Genomic DNA, 26610 nt, shown 5'->3' with positions numbered 1-26610 from the left:
AAATGAAACTCATCTTTTTCTTCTGTTTTTGGTACAATATTATGCATATATAAAGGTAGGGTCTAAAAATTTGTTTCATATGTCCAACATTTCTTAGAGTATGGGATATAGCTGTAATTAGTTTAAAGCACGACTTGAGGTTTAACTTGTTTCCGGGTGGCTTCCGCAGAGTTTCAATGCATGGTTAGGAAATTACCTTGACATTTTCTCCCAAATTTCTCTGAAGGCCTTCATCCAAAAGCTTAAATTCAATAGGAAATAAACAGGGCCTGTGGGGGGATTATTCTACTGGGGAAGATAATTAAGGTGGTCCTGGAGCTGATTCAGGCAACCAAGTCAATGGAATTACGTCTGCGAGACTTCATGGAATGGAACACATACCATTTACACGAGGGGATGGGCCTCTTTCAAGTTACGAGTATTAATTAAAACTTTCTTTTATTTATGTTCTCAATCTAAACACTGGAAAAAAAACTCTCCAATTAATATCTTCCTGATTATGAATTATTTCTCTCTCTGTTTTTTTTTTTTTTTTGCCAACAGTTATAATTCTCACATCTCAATACTTTGTGATTCCAATTTAGGGGAAACTAATTCATAAATCTTTCTAGTTACTTGATTTTTAATCAGGCTTTCGTAATTTTTTTAATTAGGTTCTTACCTTTTTTCTTTAATTATAGGTATTGGTTCCCGTACTTACAAGTTGTTAATTTGTAAGAGAAATAAGGTTAGTAATTAATGACATTGTCCTCGTTCAGCAGATACTTGGATTAATTAAATTTGTCACATAGATGTAAATAAAATCAAGATCAACCAAATTGTACATTAAATATAAATGTATAGAGACAACTTTATGGATAATAATATCTTAGGTCAGTAACAAGTAAATCAATTTATTTCATCATTTTATCTTTAAAAATCCTTTTTTATTTTATATTTTGTGGCAGAATCCATACCAGTTATGTGTGAGATTAGAAACTAATGCCCATAATAGATCTGAATACTGAGACTTATATTTAAGAAAGGAAGAGTATAGTCAAACACGAGACTCTAACTTATCATTTATTGAAAAAAATGTATTGTTGTAACCTGTAATCCAAAGAAAATGGAATGTTTTGGTTGTTTGGTTGAGGGGAGCCAATGAAATTGAAGTGAGGGAATAATTTGAGGATTAAAAAAAAAAAAACTTGCTTGACAATTTAATTTTAGTTGGTTGTTTTAAAAAATTAGAAACAAACAGTAATATGTTTTTTAAAAACTAAAAATATAAAACAACTTTTGGATGTTTTCTTGCTTTTGTTTTTATATTTTTTATTTTTTATTTTAAAATATTAGAGAAACCTTCTTTTCTTCTTATCTACCACCCAACATGTATCACTGTCAATGACGGTCACCACTTGCCAAATATGATTTTTTATATTTTTTCTTTCAAATATAAATTTTTAAAATAATTATCCAAACATATTTTTTGCTTTTTATTTTCAAATTTTGTTTTAAGAAAATAATTTATAAAATTATTTTGGGAATAGGAAAACGAAAAAAACAAAGCCAAACAAGTCCAAAGTTTTCTTTTTTTCCTGCAGGAGTTGCAAAGGAGGGAGAGAAGATGCACAAGAATACTTAATTGTTAACAGAGTACTTATAGAAAGAGACTCGTTCAAACCATAAGCGAAGATTAAAGCCCCTTTGTGCCAAGAAAATCCTCATTGACAAAGTTATGCAAGAGAAAAAAGACCCAGTGTTGCAGGCCAAAATGAAATGGAGCCTTGAGAACTTTAGATAATTCCAAGAGAAAGGAAAACGAATTGAGAACTAGGCGGAGCTGATATAGAGATTTATATCAAAAAGGCAATTAAGAACTTTAGATCAGAGTATGCAAATAGCACACCTGAATTAGCATATATTTGCACAGATCCATAATCACAACCAATTGCTACGGGTGGATACTCAAGTGTCTTAAGAGAATTGGGTGAGTCATAATCTTCTTCGCCTCCACTGGTTTCATGTTCTTCGCGATCCTTGTCCCTATTATTGAGACAAATGATCCATTCCTATTTCCTCATGTGATCAGGCTCTGCTTCAGTATTAATAACGGCACTTTTAGATGGTGACAAAGCCATCTGCCATATAATGAGACACCAGCCGAACCAAGCACAGCCTGCAACAGCATTACCAAATACTAGGCAAGTCCTTAAATGACATGTATTAACATATGTAATCAGGAAGCAGAACAAAAAGGTGACGTATTGACAATGACCAGGGCAACCATTTGGATTTTTTTTAAAAACGTTCTTTTGTTTACAAAACGAAACATAATTTCAGCAATTTAAAGATATTTGAGGCCACAAGACTGATAATATTTGACTCTCTGGAGTTTTTCTTTTAGTCTCGAAAATTCTTCAAACTTGGGAACCAAGCCATTGTTTTAAGATGCCGAGCGCTTTTTAACTTGATTAACCCCGCAGCCACAAGAAGATATATAAGCGGCCTTCCAAACTTAAACGTCAGGTCCAAATGCAAAGTTATAAAAAGGCAAACGAAGTATAGCTTATAAAATGCTAAAGACAAAGCAATTATTCCGCACCTTCTGTGTCAGGTGGAAAAGATTCAAATCTCCAGGGAGCCATCTTCACACGCGGCGGCGACCAGCGAATCATCGACGCCGATGACCAAAGACACTACCAGAGAAGGCTTTCAATCTATTGAACTGATTTTATGAAGTTGGTTCATTCTATAACAGAAAACAAATCAAGCTCACATCTATTTCTTATGTCTGCAAACTCCTTCAATGGCTTCCTCAACCTCAAGCTCCATATATTTCTTTGACCATCAGAGAAGATGCAGCAATGAGGTAAATGGAGACAAAACATATTTGCACATAGGAGGTGAATTCGCATTTTCTTTCTCAATCTGCTTGGTTAAGAAGTAATTACCTTAATGTCCAGTTGAATCCAACTCTTCAAGATCCAACAGAAAGAAAGTCGTGGCCGTAATATGCCGAGGTCAATAGTCGAATGTAATCGTCACTCCCATCATCTTAGCTTAAAACAATAAAGAAAGGTTAAGATCAGCAATGCAATTTGGACTCCTCAGACCTCAAGACTAGAATCAAATCTCAATAGAAAAAAAATGTTAAATTAATTATATGCGGTAATTAGTACGTACAAACATACAAAAATCATGTCTATAATTAAAACCAGAGTATACCATTTTGAGGTGGATGCACGAGAGTGATGTATGAAGTTATAGTGTTTAGATCAATTCAACCTGAGAGCTTTAAAACTCAAAATCATTTCTTCAAATTCATCGAAGCAAGCTGTGGTATTTGCGCTTTCGAGAGAGAGAGGCCGCTTCCATTGCATTAGAGCCAGGCTGAGGAGGCAATGGCAATTGATTTTGTTTAATGTCACCATTTTGATATTCATCCGCAGATATCGGGCATACCCCGCACCTTCTGATCTTTACCATTCTGTCATCATCCGAACGAATGTCACCTTTTGATCCGTATGAAGTTATAGTGCATTTGCGCTTTCGAGAGAGAGAGGCCGCTTCCATTGCATTAGAGCTAGGCTGAGGAGGCCATGGCAATTGAATTTGTTTAATGTCACCATCTTGATATTCAACTGCAGATGCTGGGCATACTCCACACCTTTTGATCTCTGCCGTTCTGTCATCATACCAACGAGCTTCGAATTTAACTTTAAGCTCCATGTTGCTCTGACCATTTCTTTTCCTTTCTTCAATTTTCCTTTTTAGTTCTCCAAGTGAATCGGGATCATACCAAAGACCAACATGCTTTGAGGACGGCCCATACAAGTAAAACGGGCTTTTGGCGGCCCTGCAAGCATATTTACCATCAATAAGCCATTTGGCATCAATTTCTCCTCCCCCCTCTAATGGTAATTTAGAAAAGACGACGCAAAAAAGGAATCCCCCATCCTCAGAATTTGGAATCGAACTGAGATTCACAGTCATGGGATCCTCTTCAGTACTCTTAAACTTGAACCACTTTGGAACTATTTTTCCTGGATATTCCAATATAGCATCGTCATAAGTGGCTTTCTTTATCGCAAGTAGCACTCTTGCCTCAGCAGCTTCGATTGCCCGTCGATTCAGCTTCTTGCAATTTGTGAACATAAAGCGTGGACATGCCTTCTCTTTTCCTTCTTCACCTTCGTTTGTCAAAGGTGAATATTGTATGGTCTCAAGGGATATGCAGTCCTCTGCAAACAATTGCAAGACAGAGGGAGGGAGCTCTGGTAGACAACGAAGCCTTTTACATCCCTCCAGGTAAAGACGTTGCAGGCGTGAAAGATGTTTGATGCTCGAAGGCAAGGTCTGTACACGAGTGTGTGAGAGATCTAACTCACGTAATGATAACAGCAACCTGATGTCATTAGGAAGTTCAGATAATTCATTGCAATACGGAAGCCCGAGTCTTTCCAAAGCACCCATCTTATCACACTTGGACAGGAGAGGTGACGCTAGCTCATTACAGCCTCCAGCGTCAACACCTCGAAGGTCACGCAGCTCAATCAATTCGTGAACGCTTGTCACATTTCCGCAATTGGCTATAGCTAAGTCACGAATTTTGCTGCGATGCCCACTTGATGAGCGCAACGCACCTCTGATGGCAGCTCCTGAAAGGTGTGAACAGAGCTCTTCATTTTCTGAGGTTACTGAAAATTCCTCCAGACTTGAGCAATAACTTACATCGAGCCGACTGAGAGATTGGAGAGGGGTATCGCTTGTAAGGCTGGTAAGGGACTTGCAACGGCGTAGCCATAAACTATGCAGGCTGGGGAGAGATAAAATAGATGGATGAACACTCCGCAATTTTGTACAGACATGAGATAACATATTTAAGACGTGTGGCCTTGGAAAAATCTGGGAGTTCAATCAAGTTTGTTGAACCAGTGAGCGTAATTGCGATTAAGTTCCGAAGATTCTGTAAAAGCATAAATTACATGATAAGATTGGTGGCCAAAACCAAATTAAATTACTTATCTATTCCTTTTTATAAGGTTTCGCTGCCTGTTGTGCTGAGAAAATAAGTTGAAATTAGCTATTGTCAACAACTTAAATTTTACAACTTTTCATAATCTTAATCAATACTCCCTCCGATTGAAGATACCAAATAACTACATCACATAATTTGATTAAAATTAGTTAAAAATAATAAATGATAAAAGAAAATGTAACTTATTTTCTTAAAACATGTTTGTTTATGGAGAGGATAAGTGAGAGAAAAAATATGTAGAAAAAGAGATATGAGAGAATGAGTTGAAAAAAAAAAGAATTAGAAAGATATATAATCAATTAAAAGTAAAAAATAAAAATGATGTATCTCACAAAAAAAAAATGATGTATTTAATGATTAGGTAAATCCAAATTATAACTTATTAAAAAAAAAAAGCTTCAAAGATTTGATGCTTATAGTTCAACAGAGATAGTAATCTTTATAAGTAAAGGGCATGGAGCTTAGTGTGAAGGTGAAAGACGAAGGCATTTATTTAGAATGGGTTATCAATATTTCATTGAATTTTGTAAGAGATTTTATCTGGACCTTATAAAAAGGGCTGAGCGGAGCGTATTTAATAAAGATTTTCCAACTGATGTATTAACAATATTTTGTAAGAAAAAATATAAAATTCACCTGCACTCCATCCCAAAGTCTTGTCAATCTGCTGAAGGGCATTTTCAATCGAACAAGACTTTCAGCCTTAAATGTCGTTGGCAAGGACTCTAAAGGGCATCCCACCCAATCCAGTAGCATGAGTTTTTTTGACAGAAACTTCATACAAGAAGCATTTAACTTGTTCCTAAGCTGTCCATTCAAATCTCCACAAACCCTAAGAAACTTTAGATTGGGCATTGAACGAAATGCTTTAATAATTACGCTCGTCTCTTCAACTTCTGAAAGGCTAATAACCATGCCTTCAATACGTCCCTAACAAACAAAAAAATTATAATAGTAATAAAAATATTATATACGTCAAATAGGAATTTGGAATTCAACAATCTTTTTAATAAATAAATGTAGAAATTTCACACTTACCATATTTTTCTAATATTACAGAACTTTCCCTGAAAATCCAAAATTTTGCACCATGTAGGATATTTTAATGATTCTTCACGGACAATTTGTTTACCCATTTGTTTTATTAGACTGTGCATATATATTTTTCCTTCATCAATATCTAAAAGGCTTTTTCTCAAGTCTTGCCAATCCAATCTCGGTTGAATAACCGCATGGATCTAACAATTTTTTTACATCCTCAGCATCATAATAATAATTGAAAAAACATGCGACGTGCAAGACAATATTTTTCTCTTCCTTATCAAGTCCTTCAAAACTCAATTTGAGGATATCAATGACTTCTGGACAAAACAATTTTTGAAGCTTTGCCAATTGGCTTTTCCATGCTTCTTGATTTTTGCCACGCAAGGTGGAGCCTAAAACCTTTAGAGCCAATGGATTTCCACCTGCATATTTAGTCACTTCTTCTGCTAGCTCTCTTATCTTCAGATCACTGCAGCCTGTTTTGAAGGCATTCAAGGAGAAAAGTTGAAAAGCTTCATAAGGATCCAAACCATGAAGCGCATATATATTATTATCATCCACTTTCGTACGAAGCACTTGCTTATCTCTGCTTGTTATTAAGACTTTGCTACCTGATCCAAATTCACATCTTCCAACTAAATTTTCTAATCGTTCAGCATTATCAACATCATCAAGCACAATGAAAACCTTTGTCCGACGAAGCCTAGTCATGATATGAGAATATATTGCTTTACCCCCCAATAAACTCCAAACAAGTTCCTTCCTTAAAGCATCTATTCCATCTTTTTTTAATTTTTCTCCCACTTTTTCCAGAAAGTAAGACCCTTCGTATTCAAAATGCCGCTTGTCATACAATGCTCTTACAAGAGTTGTTTTGTCCAAACCGCCCATCCCCCAAATTCCAATGAATTGGCAACCACCATTTTTTGAACCTGTGTCCAACATTGATTCTACAACGGCCATTCTTTTGTGAATTCCAATCAAGCCTTTTAGATGATCTTCACTTTGATACCTACGGTCCAACTCTTTCATGATACAATTCACTATTTCTTCAATTAGCACCGCTTCATTCCTACACACCATTGAAAAAATAAAGAGGCACCAAATTTAATACCACATCATCTATCCATTTCAAATTTTGAACTATTCCTAATGACATGTAACTATGAAGATTTGCCAAATTTTAAAATTTGTCATAATATTTTTTTTGAGAAATATTACTTATATTAGATGACATAACTAGATATATACATATATCAGAGAAAGATCATAAGCATATATATACAAGTTACCTATCGGGGCTACAATGCCAACCGGATAAATTGGCAGCATGAGTGAGAGCCTCCCTCCACTGGCGCAGTTGTTGCGTGTTGATGCTGCTTTTGCGCTCATGTCCTTCAAATGCTTCGTGGTAACTCCCACGTTGCTTCCTCACATCTGAAGGATCTACTCTATAGAACACAGGTATAAGAAGGTGACGTTGATTTCTGCAGCACTCTAATATTTTTGCAAGCTCCTTCAAGCACCACGTGGAAGATGCATAGTTTTCTGAGAACACCACAAGGAACAGAGTTGAATCTTCAATGGCTTTCTCAAGAGATGGCCATACCTCATCTCCTTTCTCGAGGCTGTCATCGATGTATGCATATATTTTTTGTCCACAAAGAGCATGATAAAGATGGCTTGTGAAATTCAAGCGGGTGTCCTCACCTCTAAAACTAATAAAAACATCATATTTCTTGGGAGATTGAGAAGATGGAGCAGAGGAAGAAGATGAAGCCATAGCAGATCGCCTGGCCACAATATGCAAAAGAGAATTGGGACTGCTTTCAATTCAGATCCAAGAATTTGTAATAGGAAACAAACCGGCCAAAGGGGAAGATAAGGTTACAGAAGTCGGTTGGGTAAATTAATGAATCAGTGGCTCTCAAATTTCAGAGGAAGGGAAAGACAGCACTAAATGAAGAAAGCATAGTACGGAGAGCAAGTAAATTACTCCGGCACTTTACCCGAAATGTTGACTAAACCCAAAAGCAAGTTAGAAAGTGGGAACTGGCTTCTTTTCATCCGCTGCCCTCGCCACTTTAGTTAGTGATGCTTAACGCTTTATTTTTAGACTATCGAAGCTTATTTTTATCCATTTTGATAAGTATTTATAAGTATTTTTATATAAATTAAGATAAAACTCTTCTCATATAATTATATTGTATTTTATAACTTACAATTAAAAAGTTGTTTATAAATTATTCTAAACAAGTTTTAGGTGTTACTGAGAAAATATTTGACAAAGCCAAATGCTTATTTAAAAAATTCAAAAAAGGGTTCTGCTTCACCTATTCCGCACCAAAACGGTGACTTTTAAATAAAGAGGGGCAGCTAAGGCAAAAAGGAGAGAGGCTGGTTTCGATGAAGTTCACACACAATTGGATCACAGTACCACGCGGTATTTGTGATTGACGTATTTGTATGGACATGTGCATCTAATTTGTATTAAATATAATAAAGTAAAATAAAACAATTATTATTTTTACCTTAATGCCAGTAAGGTAATTAGTTTAATTTGTTTTTCAGATTCGTGAAAACTTAAGTTCGTTTATAGCTGCAGATAGTTATGGCTAGAATTGAAGGTGAAACAGAAAACTGGAGAATAATTATGTTTTAATTAACATAACCCGAACTATTGCCAGTCGTTTCTAAAATTACTGGTATAGTTTTTTTTTATTTGACCAGAAAATTACGGGCGTCTATTCCCTATCTTTGACCCAAAAAAAAAAAAAAAGAGAAGGTATATATTCCCTACCATTCAAGTGACATTTTTTTCCGTTTTAAAAAGCTTAATTTTAATTTAGACCTTAGCCTTCACCCCTTTTAGCAATCGCGCAAGGAGAGGTTACAGAAGATCGCTCCTAAATGACTTGCTGGCAAAACGAGTTTAATGATTGTTTGGATTACCTTATTTTAAAGAGAAGAGTTTTAATTCATAAAACGAAAAATAATTTTTTTAAAAAATTGATTATGAGAACCATTTAGCCAATAACTACCCGTCTCCATTCATTACTACTTTCGATCCTAAATATAAGAACTGGTTGACTAATTTGAGCAGATTAAAAGAATAAGTTAGTTAGTTATTTGTAATAAATAAGTGTTGTCTTTCCTAGAATATCCTTAATAACCAAGTTTATTGGCTAGCACAACAATTTTTAGAAGGACATCTTAGAAAAAAAACGGATAAATATGACAGACAAGGGGGATTGAGATCTTACATTTAAGACCAAAATAAAAATCAAACGAAGTCTTATATTAAAGACAAGAGGTAGTATAATATAGACTTTGTATTTTTGAAGGTAATATAGCGTATATTAAATAATGATAAATTTTAAAATTTATTAAAATTTTTGAAAATAGCTTAAAAATAGAAAGAAAATAATCAAATCACGGAACTGGCGCCTGGCGGAACACGTTACCGCAGGAGGTGAATTTAATGTCTGAAAAACGGTAACAACAAATTGGTAAGGATGACTTTTGACTGGTTGGATTTTGCAGGGGTGAAAACAATTCCCATGCATTATTATGGAGCAGATTATTGCCTAAAATGCCAGAAATTCTTTTTGACCTGGAAAAGTTCCAGAAATTCGAAGGCCCCCGCACATGGTCTGACAATCAAAACAGCCTCATAAATGGTGATATGAGCTTTTTTTTTTTTGTTGGCCTGAATATATATAATTTATCTTTATTTAATTTTCAAAACTCCGTGATAGCTGCCCACCTTGTCACTATCAGCTCCGGAGCTCCGATGGCCAACAGCAACTGATACCAAAGCTCTGGCTATATATGGATTAGGGTCTCCAGGAATGGTCTGAGTGTACGAAGCTAAATGCATCAGGAACTTACATAAACTAAAATAATAACAGTTATGAAATTAAGAACTCCTAAGGAATTAAATTAATAATTTTTTATTCGAAGAAAAATAACAGTTAAAATATTATTTTTATTTTAAATTTTAGGGTTTGCACAATTGAAAATAGAAACTTTAAAAAAATGTATAAATATAAATTAATATTAACTTTTTACCATCCAATATTAAATCTCAACTATCAAATATCAACCTAAGCCAAACTGCGAGAAGCAACCTCTCGAGCGCAAGGGTATCGCTTAAACAATAAATTGAAGCGAGGTTAAAGTAAGCAATATAATGCAATTTTCTCTTTCAAAACACAGTCTTCCGTCTGTCCTCATTTTGTTTGTTCTTTATACTATCAATTTTTTCCCCCCAAAAAGCTCTTAAATCAATTGTATGCATGCCATCATACAACATAAGGATGCCATAATTAGTACTTAAAAACCAATATATATATGTATATAACTTCTAAAACCAGAATATGCATACCTTTTTGGGGTGGAGGGAGCGCAGTATATATGAAGTTAAAATGGGCAGAACATTCAACTCGAGAGCTTTAAAACTCAAAATCATTTCTTCAAATTCATCGAAGCAAGCTGTGGTATTTGCGCTTTTGAGAGAGGCCGCTTCCATTGCATTAGAGCCAGGCTGAGGAGGCAATGGCAATTGATTTTGTTTAATGTCACCATTTTGATATTCATAAAATCGGATGATTCTACGTTTTGAATCACGATGTTGATAACACTGGTAGGAAGTACTTGAACCCTTGAAATAAAATTGACCTTTTATGGAAAAAAAAATTGACTGATATAAAAATCAATCCGACTTATGACATTATTAGGGTTTGATTAAAAGACCAAAAGAAAGATTGAAGAAGTGGAAGTGTATAAAATCCTCTAAATCTTAGGGAGAATCCTAATAAAATCCACCTGAAACACTTAAATCCAAATTAAAGCATACACTTTTAATAAACTAGAGATTTCTGAATGTCACTAAATGATCAGAATGTATTTGTTTAATTATAAAGAAGAATGGATTATTTTATCCCTTTCAAGTAGTCTTTCATATCTTATGATTAGTTTTTGAGACTAAAGAAACATAAGTAATTTTTACGGTGTTTAAATTTTTTATATATAAGTAAAATCTTCAAAAAATACTTTAAATTACAATATAAGTGCCCTTTAAATATATATTTAAAATAAAATATTTTCGTTGAAAAATATTTGTAATTGATATAAATAATATTTCACAACAGAATAAAATAAAAGGTGTTTTTTTATTTTGTGAATCCAACGTTTAGTTAAGTAAATAAAACTAACGTAAATTATGAAAATATAATATTAAATATTTGATCTAATTAAAATATTTTAAGGTCTTAAAATAAATATAGAAAATAAAAAATATTTATTTCAAAGCTATTTATGCTGTAATTAAGATATTTTATCAGAATATTTTTGAAGCTTAGCTGTACATACAAATTTTAAACGTTATAAAATCAATTGTATTATTTTTCGGTCCGAAAAAATAATAGTAACAGATGAGAGATTACTTAAAGAATAAAATAATCAATTTTTCTTTTTGATAAAAGGGAGTCAGTTTAGTCATTTAACATTTAACAACATTTAGAAATTATAAATTAAGCCTCACAGCCTGATTAGAAATTTATTAAAAATATAGATTTTAATTTGAATTTAGATATTTCAGCTAGATTTTATTGAGATTTTTCCTAATTCTTATTTAAAAGGAAAAGAGAAGTCTTTTTTTTAATTATTTATAAGAGATTATTATTTTTTCATGAATGTATTCCCTCTAATCTTATATATAAATTTCAAATAACTGAATCACGTTTAACAAACTAGTAATTAAAATTAGTTAAAAGAAATAAATGGGTCAAAAATATTTTTTTTTTCCAATTGAACTTATATTTTGGTTATACCAAAAAAAAGAACTTATATTTTGGATTACATCTTTTTCTAAAAGTGAAGGACGGAGTATTATTTTACTCTCATTTATTATAGATTGTTTTGTTACGATGTGCAAAAAAGATATAATTGGGACCGCTTTTAATTCAGATCTAAGAATGATTTAATGGAGTAGACTTGGTCAACCAAGTCAATGAAAATGGAACATACTGAATAATAAATAATTATAAATATAAATTATAATAAATAAAAGCAAAGCTAACTTTTAGAAATTTACAAAAAGTTGGCTTCCGGGTGACTTCTGGGAACTTTCACAAGCATTGAATCTCAAATTTCAAAGACAGCGTTAAATGAAAAACACGGTACAGAGAGAAAGGAAATTGCCCCCACACTTTCACCGAAATCCTGATCAAATTTCTCGGAGACCTTCACCCAAAGCTTACTCAAGTTTCCGAAGGACTCGTCGGGGGAGGGGGGGGACAAAGAAAGAAATTTTCCAAGGAAATATACCTATCAAATTTCCTAATTAACGAAATTTGGTTTAATAAAGCCCTATGATTACGCCTCTCTCATTTGTGTTTCTACTCCTTTCCTTGAGTTCCACCATATATGATGCGTCTTCTCTTTTAGAAATATAAAATTGAATAAATAATTATTTTCTTCGACAAATAGTAATGTATAATATGAAAGATTTTGTATAACCTTTAAAATGAAATGCAGAGGAGAGCTAGTAAGCATTAAAGTTTTAAACTTTTAACATTCAAATGTGCAAGTATTGACATTTTTTATTATTATCAGCTCTCATTTCCTCTCCTTTTTAATCAAACAAGCCATCATTAAAGGGCTTGTTTGATTTCCATTTTTGAATTTTGTTTAGCTTTTACAAATTAAAAAACAGAGAGAGAAAAAGACTTGTTTAGATAAGGTGCATGTTATTGTACTCTCTTCTATTCTAAATATAAGAGTTAGTTAAAATATTTGTTTTGGTTTTATATATAAAATTCTAATATACTTTTTATCTTTCAAATTTATAATTTTTTCCTAAAATATCTCCTTTTTTGGACAAATTATCCCCATTTATTGTATATATGAAAAGTATTATTCATCAATGAGGTAATGACTAGAAGGGAATATTTTAAAATGGCTAATACGTATTTATTATAAATAGTTAATTTAACTAATATTATTAATATTTCTAAATTTGCTGTATAACTCTTATATTTAGAATTGGGCATAATAGTGTTTTTCCCTCTAGGCAGGGCTAATGAATCACTAGGATTAGACGGTTTTTGTGGCTAAATTTTAATTTTTGGTTTAGATTTTGGGCAATGACAGTAGAATGCATTTGCGCCTAAAAGAGATGATAAAGAAATTAATGCTATTTTTGAACAATTAATCATATTTTATATCCCTTATAAGCTTCAAATGAGAAAAAAATCAATTAAAATTAGTTTATATGTTTTAAAAGTATATACCGGGGTCAACCCAAAAAGCAAGTCAATTGCGTGTGGAGGATGGTGTGAGCAATAAACACGGAATGAGGATTGAAATTACTTTATAGCAGAAAATGATGTTTTCAACCTTTGTGTCTTTAAGCTTTGATATTGCTCTTTGGCTTTTATTTTCAGTTTCCTGTGCATCGTCAAGCTTGCAGGCTTCTGAGAGAGGATAAAATTGCAAGCACTTCATTCAGACCACTTATTTGCTACCAATCTTTCAATTTTATCACTTGTTTCCCTTTCGAGAAATTATACGCAACCAAAACAAATACAAAAACTAGGACTAATAGGAGGTAAGCAGCACAACGCGAGGATAAGCACCATTTTGAGCATCAAGGAAAATAGAAGAAAAACAAATCACCTGAACTTTTGCTTGAATCCAACAAAAAAAAAAAAGAAATCTGAACACAACATCATAAAAACATGATACCTTTCAAGCCCCTTGTTCTATTCTTCCATGTCACAGGAGCACCCTACTTTGATTCCCTTTGAATTAGGTTGTGACTGTGACATCGATTCCATTGCATTAGAGTTAGGTTGCGGATGCAGTGATGCCGATTGAATTGGTTTAATGTAATTTGAATATTTGACTTCTATTTTAATTCTAAATATAAGCTTTAATAATCTGATTTTTCTTTTATATTTTTTTATTTTTCTCAAATTAGTTTTTATAATAATAATAGTTATAGCTACTACATTTGATCCGTAAGGACATTAAAAAAAACAATATCTGTTTATTATAAATAATTAATTTAATTAATTTTTTTAATCAACTTAACTTAGTTAACCTATCCTTATACTCCTTCAATCTTAAATATATATAAATAAATTTTATATTTAAAAGCGGAGAAGTATTAACAACTGAAGTGGGCAGTTAATTTAAACAAACAGGACCATGCATTTCAAAGAAAAGGGGTCCCGGGAAATTGGAATTTTGGCGTGCTGTTATGAGCGGGGTGAAAAAGAAATTAACCTAGCACTGTCGGTGACCTTCACCGCCCACGCACATCACGTGGAGAGCAAAGCAAATTATTGAGTAATGACACATCACATATGCATGCAAAAAAATAAAGCAACCAACGCATGTTAATTAAAGCTACTTTTGACCCGTCAGTGTGGAAAATAAGTGGGCACGCATGCGAGTTCTTAATGATTACGCATGCGAGTTCGTGAAAGAGCGGAATTTGTGTTGAAATTGGGATACCCTGCTGCTCACAAAAAAAGAAAAAAAAAGGGGAATATTGAAGGCGGATAAATAATCTAAAATGAAACTCATCTTTTTCTTCTGTTTTTGGTACAATATTATGCATAGAGATAGGGTCTAAAAATTTATTTCATATGTCCAATATTTCTTAGAGTATGGGATACAGCTGTAATTGGTTTAAAGCACGACTTGAGGTTTTACTTGTTTCCGGGTGACTTCCGAAGAGTTTTAATGCATGGTTAGGAAATTACCTTGAGACTTCCTCCCAAATTTCTTAAGGCCTTCACCCAAAGCTTAATTAATAAAAAACTAGAAATGATTCAAATTTAATAAATGCATGATGGCCCATTATTATATATACCTATTATACTCTTAATTAAGTTGAAATTAGTCACGCGTTAAGAAGAGGGAAGATATAATAAGTAGGCACGAATCCAAGTTCTTCAAGGTCATGTGAAGAATATTCAAACAAAATTATAGTTAATACGAAATGACAGGCCGGTGACTTTAGTTTGCTTACACTGTAATATTCTCAACAAGATTTAAATAATTTAACCACTATTTTAGATTTATTTATAAATCAATGTCGTGCCAAAGAAAATCTTAAAACTTATTAATTTATATTTAAAATTAACTAGGTTTTCAACTTTGCCACCATCAAATATACATAATTTAAAGATCCTTTGTGCCAAGAAATTCTTACTGAAAGAGTAATGCAAGAAGAGATCACTCCCTCTTAAGCCATTTGATGAAAGAAATGATGCCTGTTAGAGAGAAAAAGCACCAAAACATTAGAGCAAGAGGCAAAAGTAATGAATACATACAAAAACATTTAATTCGCCATATGAACTTGGAAGTGATGGAATATTCTTGAAAATGCTCGGTTTCCTTCACAGGTTCAGTAGTTCTGTCTGTCACTTATTTTCAAAAGCAAGCTATAACTTTTACTTTATTTTACTTTGAACAAGCACATCACTATATCAGCTTTTTGCAAAGCCTCCAGCTGTGACATGTGCAGCCCTACTACAAATTATGCAATATTTGTCTGTTCTAGAAACTCATTTTCATCTGCTTAGAGAGAGACATTGACTGAAAAAATATAGATAGGAGTTATATAGATTCATCTGTTATGTAACGGACAATTATGAGGAAATAACGAATATACAGCTTCATACTCGTCTGATCCGTAGGAAATACGGTGCGAAAATGAATTTTTTTTATAGTAGTGTAGCATCAGGAAGGAAACCTTCTTCTGATTCTACAGAAAGAACATCGAAATAATATAAGAAGAGTGGACTATTATAAGCATTGCTGATGGATTGGACAATGAGCCCTTCTGCTTTCCAAAATAAGTAGAAAACAACTGAATGCACAGAATCGGGGGATGAGATTGAGACTAACAAAATATAAGATTTAATTTCATTCACATGCTTAACATGGGATATATAAATTGTTGTCTCTTAGAAAATGATGTAGAAATAATATCCATGTGTATTGAATGGTGGCTGGGTCCGGTTGTTTTTAATTTTAATTGTAATGTATAACAGTTGAAGAATTAGTTTTTATTTAATTTAGCCCTATAAGCATGGAAGAACACGATAAGAGAAAGATCAATCATAATTAAGCATATATATATAGTTTCCTATCCAAGCCACAATCTCAACCAGATAATTAAATTGGCAGCATGAGTGAGAGCCTCCCTCCACTTTTGCAGTTGTTGCCGGGTGATGCTTTTGTGCTCAAGTTCTGCAAATGCTTTCTGATAACTCTCAGATTGCTTTCTCACATGTGAAGGATCTACTCTATAGAACACTGGCATAACAAGGTGACCTTTATTTTTGGAGCACTCTAAGCTCCTTCAAGCACCACGGGGAAGATGTATTACTAATTGGGGGATATAATAAAAACATCTTAACTTAAAAGATCAAGATATGGGTGAATAGGAACATTTAATATTATAATTAAGTCTTCGCATGGGTTTGTTCAAAACCAACAAAATCATATTTCATCCGGTACAAGCTACATCAAGTAACAAATGCATACACTAAATGCGAATGGATTATAGAGTAGTCTCAGAAAATTAAGACTTGTAAGTCGCACTTTCTTCCATCAGCTTCTTATGTCTTCATTAACTGATGAGATATTCATCTTTGATATTCGCAAAGCCTTTCCCAGCAACTTCAGTAATTTGATCTGCCCTTACGACGTAGAAGCGATGAAACTCCAATCCTTAATCATGATGTGGGATTGGGGCGAGGGAACCCAAAGAGTTGTAAAACATTCACACTCATTTTCCCTCTTTTTATTTTTTTATTAATAAAAATGAAAGTTTAAATAAGTTGAATTTCGGTTCTCATTAGACTATTATGCCTTCACTTGGGCTTCGGCATACGCGCAGTTGGAATACTCTGTTTTGAAAATAGAGATAAGTTCTCTCTTTTTGCGGACGTTGCGAAGAAGAGAGAGCAGAAGTAGAGACACAAGAATAGTTATTAACAGAATACTTACGGAAAGAGACTCATTTAAATCGTAAGCCAAGACTAAAGGCCCTTTAGGCCAAGAAAATCCTCCTTGACAGAGGTATGCAAGGGAACAGACGAAAATGAACAGAGTTGCAGGTGAAAATGGACTTGAACCTTGAAATCAAAATGTATGAATGTTTTCACATATTGTCGTCAATACAACTTTTTTTGTTCATTTCATACTGAATGGAAAAGACAGCACCGAATGAAGAACGGAGAGCAGAGAGAGAGAAAATTATACGAAGAGTGGACTATAAGCATTGCTGATTGATTGAACAATGAGCCCTTCTGCTCTGCTTAGCCGGCAAGGGATCTGTCAAAAATAAGCACTGAACAAATGAACAGAATCGGTGGATGAAATTGAAACCAACAACATACCGCACCTCTGATATTAAATATAGGAGCTAGCTGACTAATTTGAATAGATTAAGGAAATAAATTAAGTTAGTTATTTATAATAAATAAATATTGTCTTTTCTAAAATATCCTTGTTAGTCAATTATATTGGCTAGAACTGTTACTATTAGAAGGACTGTCTTGAGAAAAAATACATAAATATGAGAGACAAAGTAGATTAGGATTTATATTTAAGACCAAAATTAAAGTCAAACGAAGTCTTATATTAAAGATTAGAGGTAGTATAAGATTTCGTTGGCATGCTTAACTTGGGATCAATGATTTAAAAACCGGATCGGATCGGACGGTCGGACCGGTTGAACCGTTAGCCGAACCTGTTAACGGCTCGGTTTGGACCGAAAAACCATTTATATAGTTGAGCCGGATTGGACCAGAGTTGAGTCGTCATTAAGTCGGAAACCGGAGTTGGATCGGGAACTGGAACGGTTTTCAGAAAATCGGACGGTTTTTTAGCCTGACCAAAAAAATACTAGAAAAATAAAAAAATTGACCCCCTCAAATATCCTAATATATTTTTAGACTATTTATAACCATATAGTATTATCTTATTGAAAATTTCACATATTGTGATATTAAAACCATGAATCACTAGCCTTTTTGTTTTGATGTCTGCTCTATCTTTTAAAATAATTTTTTTTATTTGAATAAATTAATAATTTTTAATATTATTAAATATTTTAAACATACATAAATTTAAATATATATAAGGTTTTAGTCCATCTTCTATGATTTTATTATATTTTTGGATCATTTAAATACATTTCTAAATTATTAATAATTTAATATTTTTCATATATATATATATATTAATTATATATATAATATTGTTTTAAATTAATTATTGCGTTACCGGTCCGACCAAACGGTCCGACTGGTTCGACCGATTGGACTATAACCCGCTGATCTTTCCAGTTTGACTTCCGGTTCGGCTTTTAAAACATTGCTTGGGATATGTAAATTGGCTCCAAAGAAATTAATGCAAGGACAAACCTCAACAAATTGGGGCTGCCACAGCCCGGGGCCCTGACACCACGTGTATGAGCTGACATGTATTGGGCGAGTCAGAATCTTCTTCGCTTTTACTGGTTTCATGTTCTTAACGATCCTTGTCCCTATTAATTATAACCGCGATCAGAGGCTCAAATGATTCATTCCTCATTTGATCAGGCTCTGCTTCGGTGTTAATAACTTCATTCTTAGATGTGAAGCTAAATGCGTCGGGAACTTATGCAAACTAAACTAACAACCCTGATTAAATTACGAACTCCGAATTACCGTCCAATATTAAATCCCAGCTATCAAATGTTAACCTCAATCAAATTTTTAGGGTATTCCTAACTAAAGGCAACTTTGCATGTTCGCAAATATTTCCAAAACTGTGGTAAAAAATTTTTTTTCAGAGGAAGATGATCGGATGAATTGAACGAGATCAAACTTTTCAGGCTGCTGATTATGAGTTTACGACTTTAATGGATGCAGCCTTGTGAATACACACACACACACACAAATGAGATGGAAATTCCTGCAGCCATCAGAGGGACAGGGATTGAAAAAGAAAGATGAGCAGATATTAATGTTCAAAGATCGAACCTGTTGTTTCTTGTTCTTCTCATATTCTTCATATTTGCAAGCTCCTTCAGTGGCTTCCTCAATGTCCATAAATCCTTTTCTTTCTCAATCTGCTCGATTAATTTCCCGTGATTATGACATAGTAGAAGTAAGAGATAGTCAGCTTAATGTCCATCAGTTGAATCCAGTTCTTCAAAAATGTTAAATTAATCATATGAATGCCAATGGTACAACTTAATGATGTGGTAATCAGAACGTACAAATTATTTAAAAGCAAGAAAAAAGCATTTCTATCACTAGTAGTTAAAACCAGAGCATACCATTTTGAGGTCGAGGCGCGAGAGTGATATATAAAGTTGAAGTAGTGGGCAGATGAATTGAACTTGAGAGCTGTAAAACTCAAAAACAATTTCTTGAAATTCATCGAAGTAAGCTGTGATATTTGCGCTTTCGAGAGGCCGATTTGCAATGCAATAATGCCAATTGAATTTGTTTGATGTAATTTTGATATTCAACTGCAGATGTCGGGCACACCCCCCACTCTTTGATCTCTACTGTTGTTTCATCATCATCAAAGGCTGCGAATTCAAATTGAAGCAATGGATGATAAGAAGTGTTGCTTTGGGCTTCTATTTTCTTTTCTTCAATTTTGCTTTGTACTTCTCGACATGGCTCTTGATCGCACCAAAGAACAACATGATCTGATAACAGGGAGTGATCTGATAACACGGACTCACCGAGAGAGTAGTGCTCAAACGTGGAAGCATGTTGACCATCAATAAACAATTCGGCTGTAATATATGGGCACCGTGATGATCCAGAAATGACGGCGCAAAAAATGAAAGCGCCATCCCAAGGTTGTGGAATCGAACTGAGATCCACAGTCAGGAAAGACTGTGTAGTCCTATACATGACCCACTCTGCAACTCTTCTTCCCGGATATTCCATTTTAGCCGAGAAATAAATGGCTTTGTTGTTATTTATGGCAAGTAGCACTCTGGCCTCAACAGCTTTGATTGACTGCCCATCCAACTTCATGCAATTTATGAGACTGATTTCTTCAGGAGAAAATTGATCTCCTTCTCTATCTTCACTCATTAAAGGTAAATGTAAAGTCTCAAGGGACAGGCAGTCATTGACGTGCAGTAGTAAGATAGAGGGAGGGAGTTGTGGTAGAGACAGAAGCCTTTTGCATCCTTTTAAGGTGAGTTCTTCCAGGCTTGAAAGATGTTTGATGCTTAAAGGCAAGGTCTCTATATTACTCCCTGAGAGATCTAACTGACGTAATGACGCCAACAAGCTGATGTTGTCAGGAACTTCATATAATTCACTACAATTAGTCAGCCGTAGAAAGTGCAAAGCACGCATCTCATCAAATTTGGAACACAGATTTGATGCTAACTTATTACAATAATCAGCATCAAGGTATCCAAGGGTGCGCATGTCAACCAATTTGTGGAGACTTGTCACACCTTCGCATCTTTGTAGATGCAAAAGATCAATTTTGCTGAGATGTCCGCTTGATGAGCACAACTCACCATTGATGGTTGCGTCACGCACCCAGAGAAACGATTGTTTTTCTGAGGTCACCGAAAATTCACTCAGTCCTGAGCATCCCGCCAAGCTGAGTTTCCCCAGTGATTTGAGATGGGTGTTGCTGGTAAGGCTAGTAAGAGCTTTGCAATCTATTAGAGATAAACAATGGAGGCTATGAAGAGATAAAATAGATGGATGAACATTCTGCAATTTTCTACAATAATTGAGATCAACTTCTGCAAGATGTATGGCCTTGGAAAAATTTGGGAGCTCAATCAAGTCTTCTGATACACTAAGATTGATTTTGCTTAAATTCACGAGATTCTGTAAAAAAAAAAAAATCCATGGTAAGATTAGTGGCAAAAATGAAAATAATTACTCTCTCTTATCCTTTTTTAATAGTTTTACTAAAAAATTACTTATTAATGTCGAAAGGTTTTACAACTTTCTAAAATTACACTTAATCAGTAATCTTTATAAATATTTGGGTGATGGTGAAATACAAACGCATTTTCAGAATGGGTGCTGTCATTCTTTCATTGAATTTTTTAAGAGTTTTTAAACCCCCATAGGTAAAAGCTTACAAATAATTAAGACGAAAGAAAAGGCACATAATAAAATTTTTCAACTCGTGCATTAATAATATTTTCAAAGAAAAATATAAAATTTACCTGCTCTCCATCCCAAAGTTTTGTCAATTTGCTGTAGGGCATGTTTATTTCAACAAGATTTTCACCCTTGATTGTTGTCGGCAAGGTCTTCAAAGGGCATCCCACCCAATCCAATAGCATGAGGTTTTTTGACAAAAACATCATGCCAGAAGCATTTAACTTGTTCCTAAGCTGAACATTTAAATTTCCATAAACCCTAAGAAATTTTAGATTGGGCATTGAACGAAATGCTTTAATAATTACGCGCGTCTCTTCAACTTCTGAAATGTTCATAATCATGCCTTCAATACTTCCCTAACAAACAAAAAATAATAATAGTAATAAATAATTATATAAATCAAATAGTATTTAGAATTCAACAATCTTTTTAATAAATAAATATACAAATTTCACACTTACCATATTTTCCTTCAATATTTCAGAACTTTTCTGGAAAATCCAAAATATGTTGCACCATGTAGAATATTTTAATGATTCTTCACGGACAATTTGTTTACCCATTTGTTTTATGAGACTGTGCATGCATATTTTTCCTCCATGAATATCTAAAAGTGCTTTTTCTTCAAGTCTTGTCAATCCAATCTCAGTTGAATAACCGCATGCATCTAACAATTTTTTTACATCCTTAACATCATAATCATGATTGAAAAAACATGCGACGTGCAAGACAATATTTTTCTCTTCCTCATCATCAAGTCCTTCAAAGCTCAATCTAAGGATTTTATTGACTTCTTGACAAGGTAATTTTTGAAGCTTGTCCAATTGGCTTTTCCATGCTTCTTGCTTTTTGCCGCATAGGAGGCGGCCTAAAACCTTTAGGGCCAATGGATTTCCACCTGCATATTTAGTCACTTCTTCTGCTAGCTCTCTTATCTTTGGGTCAACATCGCAATTTCTAAAGGCATTGATGGAGAATAGATCAAAAGCTTCATAAGGACTCAAACCACGAAGCACATATATATCATCCACTTCATTACCAAGTATTTGCTTATCTCTGGTTGTTATCAAGATTTTACTACCAGGTCCAAATTCATGTTTTCCAACTAACTTATCTAAATGTGTAAGATCATCAACGTCATCAAGCACAATGAAAACCTTTTTCCGACCAAGCCTACTGACGGTATAAGGACATATTGCATTGCCAATGTGAGATTCTTTATCCCCTAATAACCCCCGAACAACTTTTTCCCTCAAAGCATCCATTCCATGTCTCTTTGATTCTTCCCTTACATTAGTCAAAAGGCAAGACCCTTCATAATTAAAACGCAATTTGTTAAACAATGCTTTTGCAAGAGTTGTTTTGCCCAAACCGCCCATCCCCCAAATTCCAATGAATTGGCAACCACCAATTTTTGAACCTTTGTCCAACAATGATTTGACATCTGCCATTCTTCGCGAATTCCAATCAAGCCTTCTAGATAATCTTCAATTTGATACCTACGACCCAACTTTTGTATGACACTATCCACTATTTCTTTAATTAGCTCCGCTTCATCCCTACACGCCATTGAAAAAATAAAGAGGCACCAAATTTAACACCACATTATCTGTTCATTTCAAATTTTGAACTATTCCTAATGACATGTAACTATGAAGATTTGCCAATTTTTAAAATTTGTTATAATATTTTTTTGAGAAATATTACTTATATTAGATGACATAACTAGATATATATAAAATTCCAGCTTCATCGTATGGCTAAGAATGCATCGTCATTACCATAGTGAGATAGGGATTTAGATTAAAATATCATAACGGTAAAGTTGATGGACCCGGTGGACTGGTTAAGCATAGTGTACAAGAGAAGCTATTTTCTTTATGATCATCAGCGTTACTTCCATTAAATGCCTCAAAGATTGATTTAATTTAGCCCCAGGGATGGAAGAAAATGATAAGAGGAAGATCATAAATATGTAGTTACCTATTGAAGCCACAATGCCAACCAGCCAAACCGGCAGCTTGAGTAAGAGCCTCCTTCCACCTTTGCAGTTGTTGATTGTTGATGTTTATTTTGCGCTCATGTTCTTCAAATGCTCTCTCGTAACTCCCAGACTGCTTCCTCACATGTGACGGATCCACCCTATGGAACACCGGCATAACAAGGTGATCTTGATTTTTGGAGCACTCGAATATTTTTGCAAGCTCCTTCAGGCACCACGTGGAAGATGCATAGTTTTCTGAGAAGATCACAAGGAACAGAGTTGAATCTTTAATGGCTTTCTCAAGAGACGGCCATACCTCATCTCCCTTCTCAAGTCTATAGTCGATGTATGTATCTATTTGGTTTGTGCGAAGAGCTTCATGAAGGTGGCTTGTGAAATTGAAGCGGTTGTCCTCACCTCTGAAGCTAATAAAAACATCATATTTTTTTGGAGATTGAGAAGATGGAGCAGAGGAAGAAGATGAAGCCATATCAGATTGCTTTGCTACGGTAAGCAAGAGAGAATTGGGAGTGCTTTCAGTTCAGATCTAAGAACGATTGGTAATAGGAAACAAACCGGCCTAAGAGGAAGATATATAAGATTTTAGTGTAGTAGATTGAGTCAACCAAGTCAATGAAAATGGAACAAAATGAACAATAAATAATCATAGATTTCAAAGAAAGGTGGTCCCACAGAAAGAAAATATTACAGAGAGAAAGGAAACTCCGCTGACACTTTCTCCGAAATGTTGAAAGCTTAATCAAATTTTCTAAGGAATGATCCAAAAAGAAAAAGAAAATCAAATTTCCCAAGAAAATATAAACGCCTGCGGTCAAATGTCCTAATGAAATTTGGTTTAATAAAGCACCATAATTACACCTCTACTCTTATTTATGTGGCATGTTTAGTCTTCGCCTCTAGAAATATAAGATTGAACAAATACTTATTTTATTGAAAATTAATGACATGTATTATCAACAAATTTAAAGTGAAAGCCGGAGCTAGTAAGCATTAGAGTTTTAACATTTCAAAACTGCAAGTTTTGACAATTTTTAATTATATTTATTATTAGCCCTCATTTCCTCTCCTCTTCACAGAGCAAAAAGCAAGTCAATTGCGTGTAGAGGAGGATGTGACTGTGACTTATAGACAAGACACGGAGGAGTAAGGTACGGATTGCACGTGACAAGGGGAAAGCTCACCCCCAATTGGATGCTTTTTGTCTGAAAATAATATTGAATAACGACATACAATACGCCGAAAACAAAAGCAAAGTGCCGGAAATTCCAAGGCCACGCACATGGCTTTGGTAAAAAGCTTCATAGACAGTGATGTCTCATCTGGAGGAATGATGTTAAATAGTAGTAATGTTTTTGAATAGAATGTCCGTTATGAATAAAATAAGACTAAAATACCCTCCGTTTATTATTATAACATCTAATTTTTTGATAGGTCTGTGCCTTTTTTCTAAAATCCTCTTTAAATTTTTCTGAGCATTTAATATATTATTATCTATTTTATTTCTAATTTAATATATTTAATACATTTTTTAATCTCACTATTACTTTATCACATTTACCCATTTATATATAGAGTTATATTTTAAAAAAATTATATTTACTACGTATTAATTTTTTTAACTAATTTTAACTGTTTTTTAAATTACATAATTTAGTTAAAAGAATCTTATAACAAAAAAAACAGAATAGGACATGGCTTTACCACGTGCCGCTTCACCGAGTGGTATGCATGCATGCAAGCGTGGTATGTATTGCAGGGTTGAGTCCACCTTCTTGTAACTCAAAAAAAAAAAAAAATACACGGCTTTTTTGATTTTATATGAAGTTTTATTTTAGTTTTTTAAATTTTAAAAAGCATAAATTTGATTTTTTTAACCTTAAAATTATTAGGCTTAGATGATATTTTAAAAATTAAACTTAATATATTAGTATTTAAGAATATTTTATCGATATTTAAGATCTTTATGTTATCATTTTTTATTAACAGCTTTTGGATCAAATGACTAAAATTATACTTGTTAAAAGTTAAGGAATCAAATTGAAACTCTTTATAAAGTTAAAAGACTAAGGGCTTATTTGGATGACGGTGAAAAACCCTTATAAGTATATTTTACGTAAATTGAGACAAAACTCTTTTTATATATTTGTCTCGTATTCTGTAAATCACGGTTAAAAAGCTACTTATAAAGTGCTCCAGACAGGTCTTAAGTGTGTACTTTTTAGCATATCATGGACAATCTCATGGAGCTCTCAGGTGACATTCACCAAAACTTCAGTTTGTTAGTACTGGAAGCTTCATCGGTCCTCCGCTGCTTGGACGACATGGCCCTGGTGACGAGACCGTCGAAACGGCAGAATTGAAAATGAACAAAATATAATAGAGAAGTGGTGCTCGGGATGAGATCAGAGTATAAATAGAATGGAAGTAACGTAGCGATTTCCGAAATATGAAATCACAGAAGTTTAAGAGGAATGATGGTATCACGAACCGTTTAAAATACTACTAGCTCCGGTCTTAATTATAAGAATTAGTTGACTAATTTGAGAAGATTAAAGAAATAAATTAAGTTAGTTATTTATAATAAATACGTGTCGTCTTTCCTAAAATATCTTTACTAATCAAATATATTGATTATAACTATCATTATTAGAAGGATTACCTTAAAAAAATACAAAAATATTAGAGACAAAATAGATTGAAACCTTATATTTATGACTAAAATAAAAGTCAAACAAGGTCTTATATTAAAAAACGGAGGTAGTATATTTGACGGTTTTAAGATGAGAGCCGTAAAATATTGGTTTCATTTGTTATTTATTAAAAAATGTAATAATATGTGACAGTTAAGTTGGTTAGAACCGTCAAGTACTGATTAAACATACTTAACTGTCCATTTTATAACTATCACATGTTTGTTTGTGTGATCTTCCCCTCATCATATTTATCATATTTGACGGTCCTACGTTATAACCGTCTTCTATTGAACTTCATATGTAGTGAAAATTTGTAACAGAACTTCCTGTGGACATCTGCTCCTACACTCTTTATATTGGCTGTCTGAATTTAATTATGCGTAGGCCAAATAATTTTCCCACTCCTATCCATGCTGTCGAAAGGTTCTTCTCGACGATTAGCTTGGCTGCCGTGTTAGTTCCTTCATCATAACCAATGACAACCCTGCAGAGAAACAGGTGAGACAATGAATGCATAACGACTGCGAAACTTGAAAGGAATCAAACGCCACATTATATTTCAAAAGACGGAGGAGCCGCTGGAAAATTACTTCCCGGAAGATTGTCCAACCAAATGCACTAAGTCACTGTTGATTTTTTTTTTCTGGAGCCAGATTTTCAGCATACCAAACA

General features: G+C 33.8%; 4 protein-coding genes and 1 long non-coding RNA gene across 5 annotated transcripts; all 5 read right to left on the bottom strand.

The window, feature by feature from the left end:
• Window positions 1-2067: 2067 nt before the first annotated feature.
• LOC114742000 (uncharacterized) lies at window positions 2068-3326 on the bottom strand. Its single transcript, XR_003739818.1, has 4 exons — window positions 3208-3326; window positions 2934-3041; window positions 2585-2678; window positions 2068-2158 (listed from the first exon to the last, which is right to left on the bottom strand). It is a non-coding gene; the product is annotated as an uncharacterized LOC114742000 (long non-coding RNA).
• A 35-nt stretch (window positions 3327-3361) lies between these two features.
• Window positions 3362-4860, bottom strand: LOC114742007 (disease resistance protein RML1B-like). Its single transcript, XM_028930251.1, has 2 exons — window positions 3495-4860; window positions 3362-3372 (listed from the first exon to the last, which is right to left on the bottom strand). The coding sequence occupies exons 1-2, from the start codon at window positions 4858-4860 to the stop codon at window positions 3362-3364; spliced, it is 1377 nt and encodes a 458-aa protein (XP_028786084.1).
• A 1333-nt stretch (window positions 4861-6193) lies between these two features.
• Window positions 6194-10595, bottom strand: LOC114742006 (TMV resistance protein N-like). Its single transcript, XM_028930250.1, has 6 exons — window positions 10452-10595; window positions 9831-9920; window positions 9678-9717; window positions 9501-9549; window positions 7357-7887; window positions 6194-7136 (listed from the first exon to the last, which is right to left on the bottom strand). The coding sequence occupies exons 1-6, from the start codon at window positions 10593-10595 to the stop codon at window positions 6194-6196; spliced, it is 1797 nt and encodes a 598-aa protein (XP_028786083.1).
• An 8920-nt stretch (window positions 10596-19515) lies between these two features.
• Window positions 19516-22691, bottom strand: LOC114742005 (protein SUPPRESSOR OF npr1-1, CONSTITUTIVE 1-like). Its single transcript, XM_028930249.1, has 3 exons — window positions 21702-22691; window positions 21303-21596; window positions 19516-20955 (listed from the first exon to the last, which is right to left on the bottom strand). Exons 1-3 carry the CDS (start codon window positions 22689-22691, stop codon window positions 19516-19518), a joined length of 2724 nt encoding a protein of 907 aa, XP_028786082.1.
• Window positions 22692-23219: 528 nt separating this feature from the next.
• Window positions 23220-23714, bottom strand: LOC114742004 (TMV resistance protein N-like). Its single transcript, XM_028930247.1, has one exon. The coding sequence runs from the start codon at window positions 23712-23714 to the stop codon at window positions 23220-23222; it is 495 nt and encodes a 164-aa protein (XP_028786080.1).
• Window positions 23715-26610: the final 2896 nt, after the last annotated feature.

This window comes from Neltuma alba, unplaced genomic scaffold, assembly GCF_004799145.2.
Source record: "Neltuma alba isolate B1F8T4 unplaced genomic scaffold, ASM479914v2 tig00003610_pilon, whole genome shotgun sequence".
Lineage (NCBI taxonomy): Eukaryota > Viridiplantae > Streptophyta > Magnoliopsida > Fabales > Fabaceae > Neltuma > Neltuma alba.
This window is presented reverse-complemented; position numbering and strand designations above follow the sequence as displayed.

What these genes read in the sequence shown, in the direction of transcription:
- LOC114742004 (XM_028930247.1), bottom strand. Translation starts at nt 23,714, where the DNA reads ATGGCTTCATCTTCTTCCTCTGCTCCATCTTCTCAATCTCCAAAAAAA.
- LOC114742007 (XM_028930251.1), bottom strand. Translation starts at nt 4,860, where the DNA reads ATGTTATCTCATGTCTGTACAAAATTGCGGAGTGTTCATCCATCTATT.
- LOC114742005 (XM_028930249.1), bottom strand. Translation starts at nt 22,691, where the DNA reads ATGGCAGATGTCAAATCATTGTTGGACAAAGGTTCAAAAATTGGTGGT. An exon ending in AAATATTGAAGGAAAATATG is followed by an intron (nt 21,597 to 21,701) that starts GTAAGTGTGAAA and finishes TTTGTTTGTTAG; the next exon opens with GGAAGTATTGAAGGCATGAT. An exon ending in AACTTTGGGATGGAGAGCAG is followed by an intron (nt 20,956 to 21,302) that starts GTAAATTTTATA and finishes TTTTTTTTACAG; the next exon opens with AATCTCGTGAATTTAAGCAA.
- LOC114742006 (XM_028930250.1), bottom strand. Translation starts at nt 10,595, where the DNA reads ATGGAAGCGGCCTCTCTCAAAAGCGCAAATACCACAGCTTGCTTCGAT. An exon ending in TTCCGCCAGGCGCCAGTTCC is followed by an intron (nt 7,888 to 9,500) that starts GTGATTTGATTA and finishes AATTGAAAGCAG; the next exon opens with TCCCAATTCTCTTTTGCATA. An exon ending in TGGCATTGTAGCCCCGATAG is followed by an intron (nt 7,137 to 7,356) that starts GTAACTTGTATA and finishes AATGGTGTGTAG; the next exon opens with GAATGAAGCGGTGCTAATTG.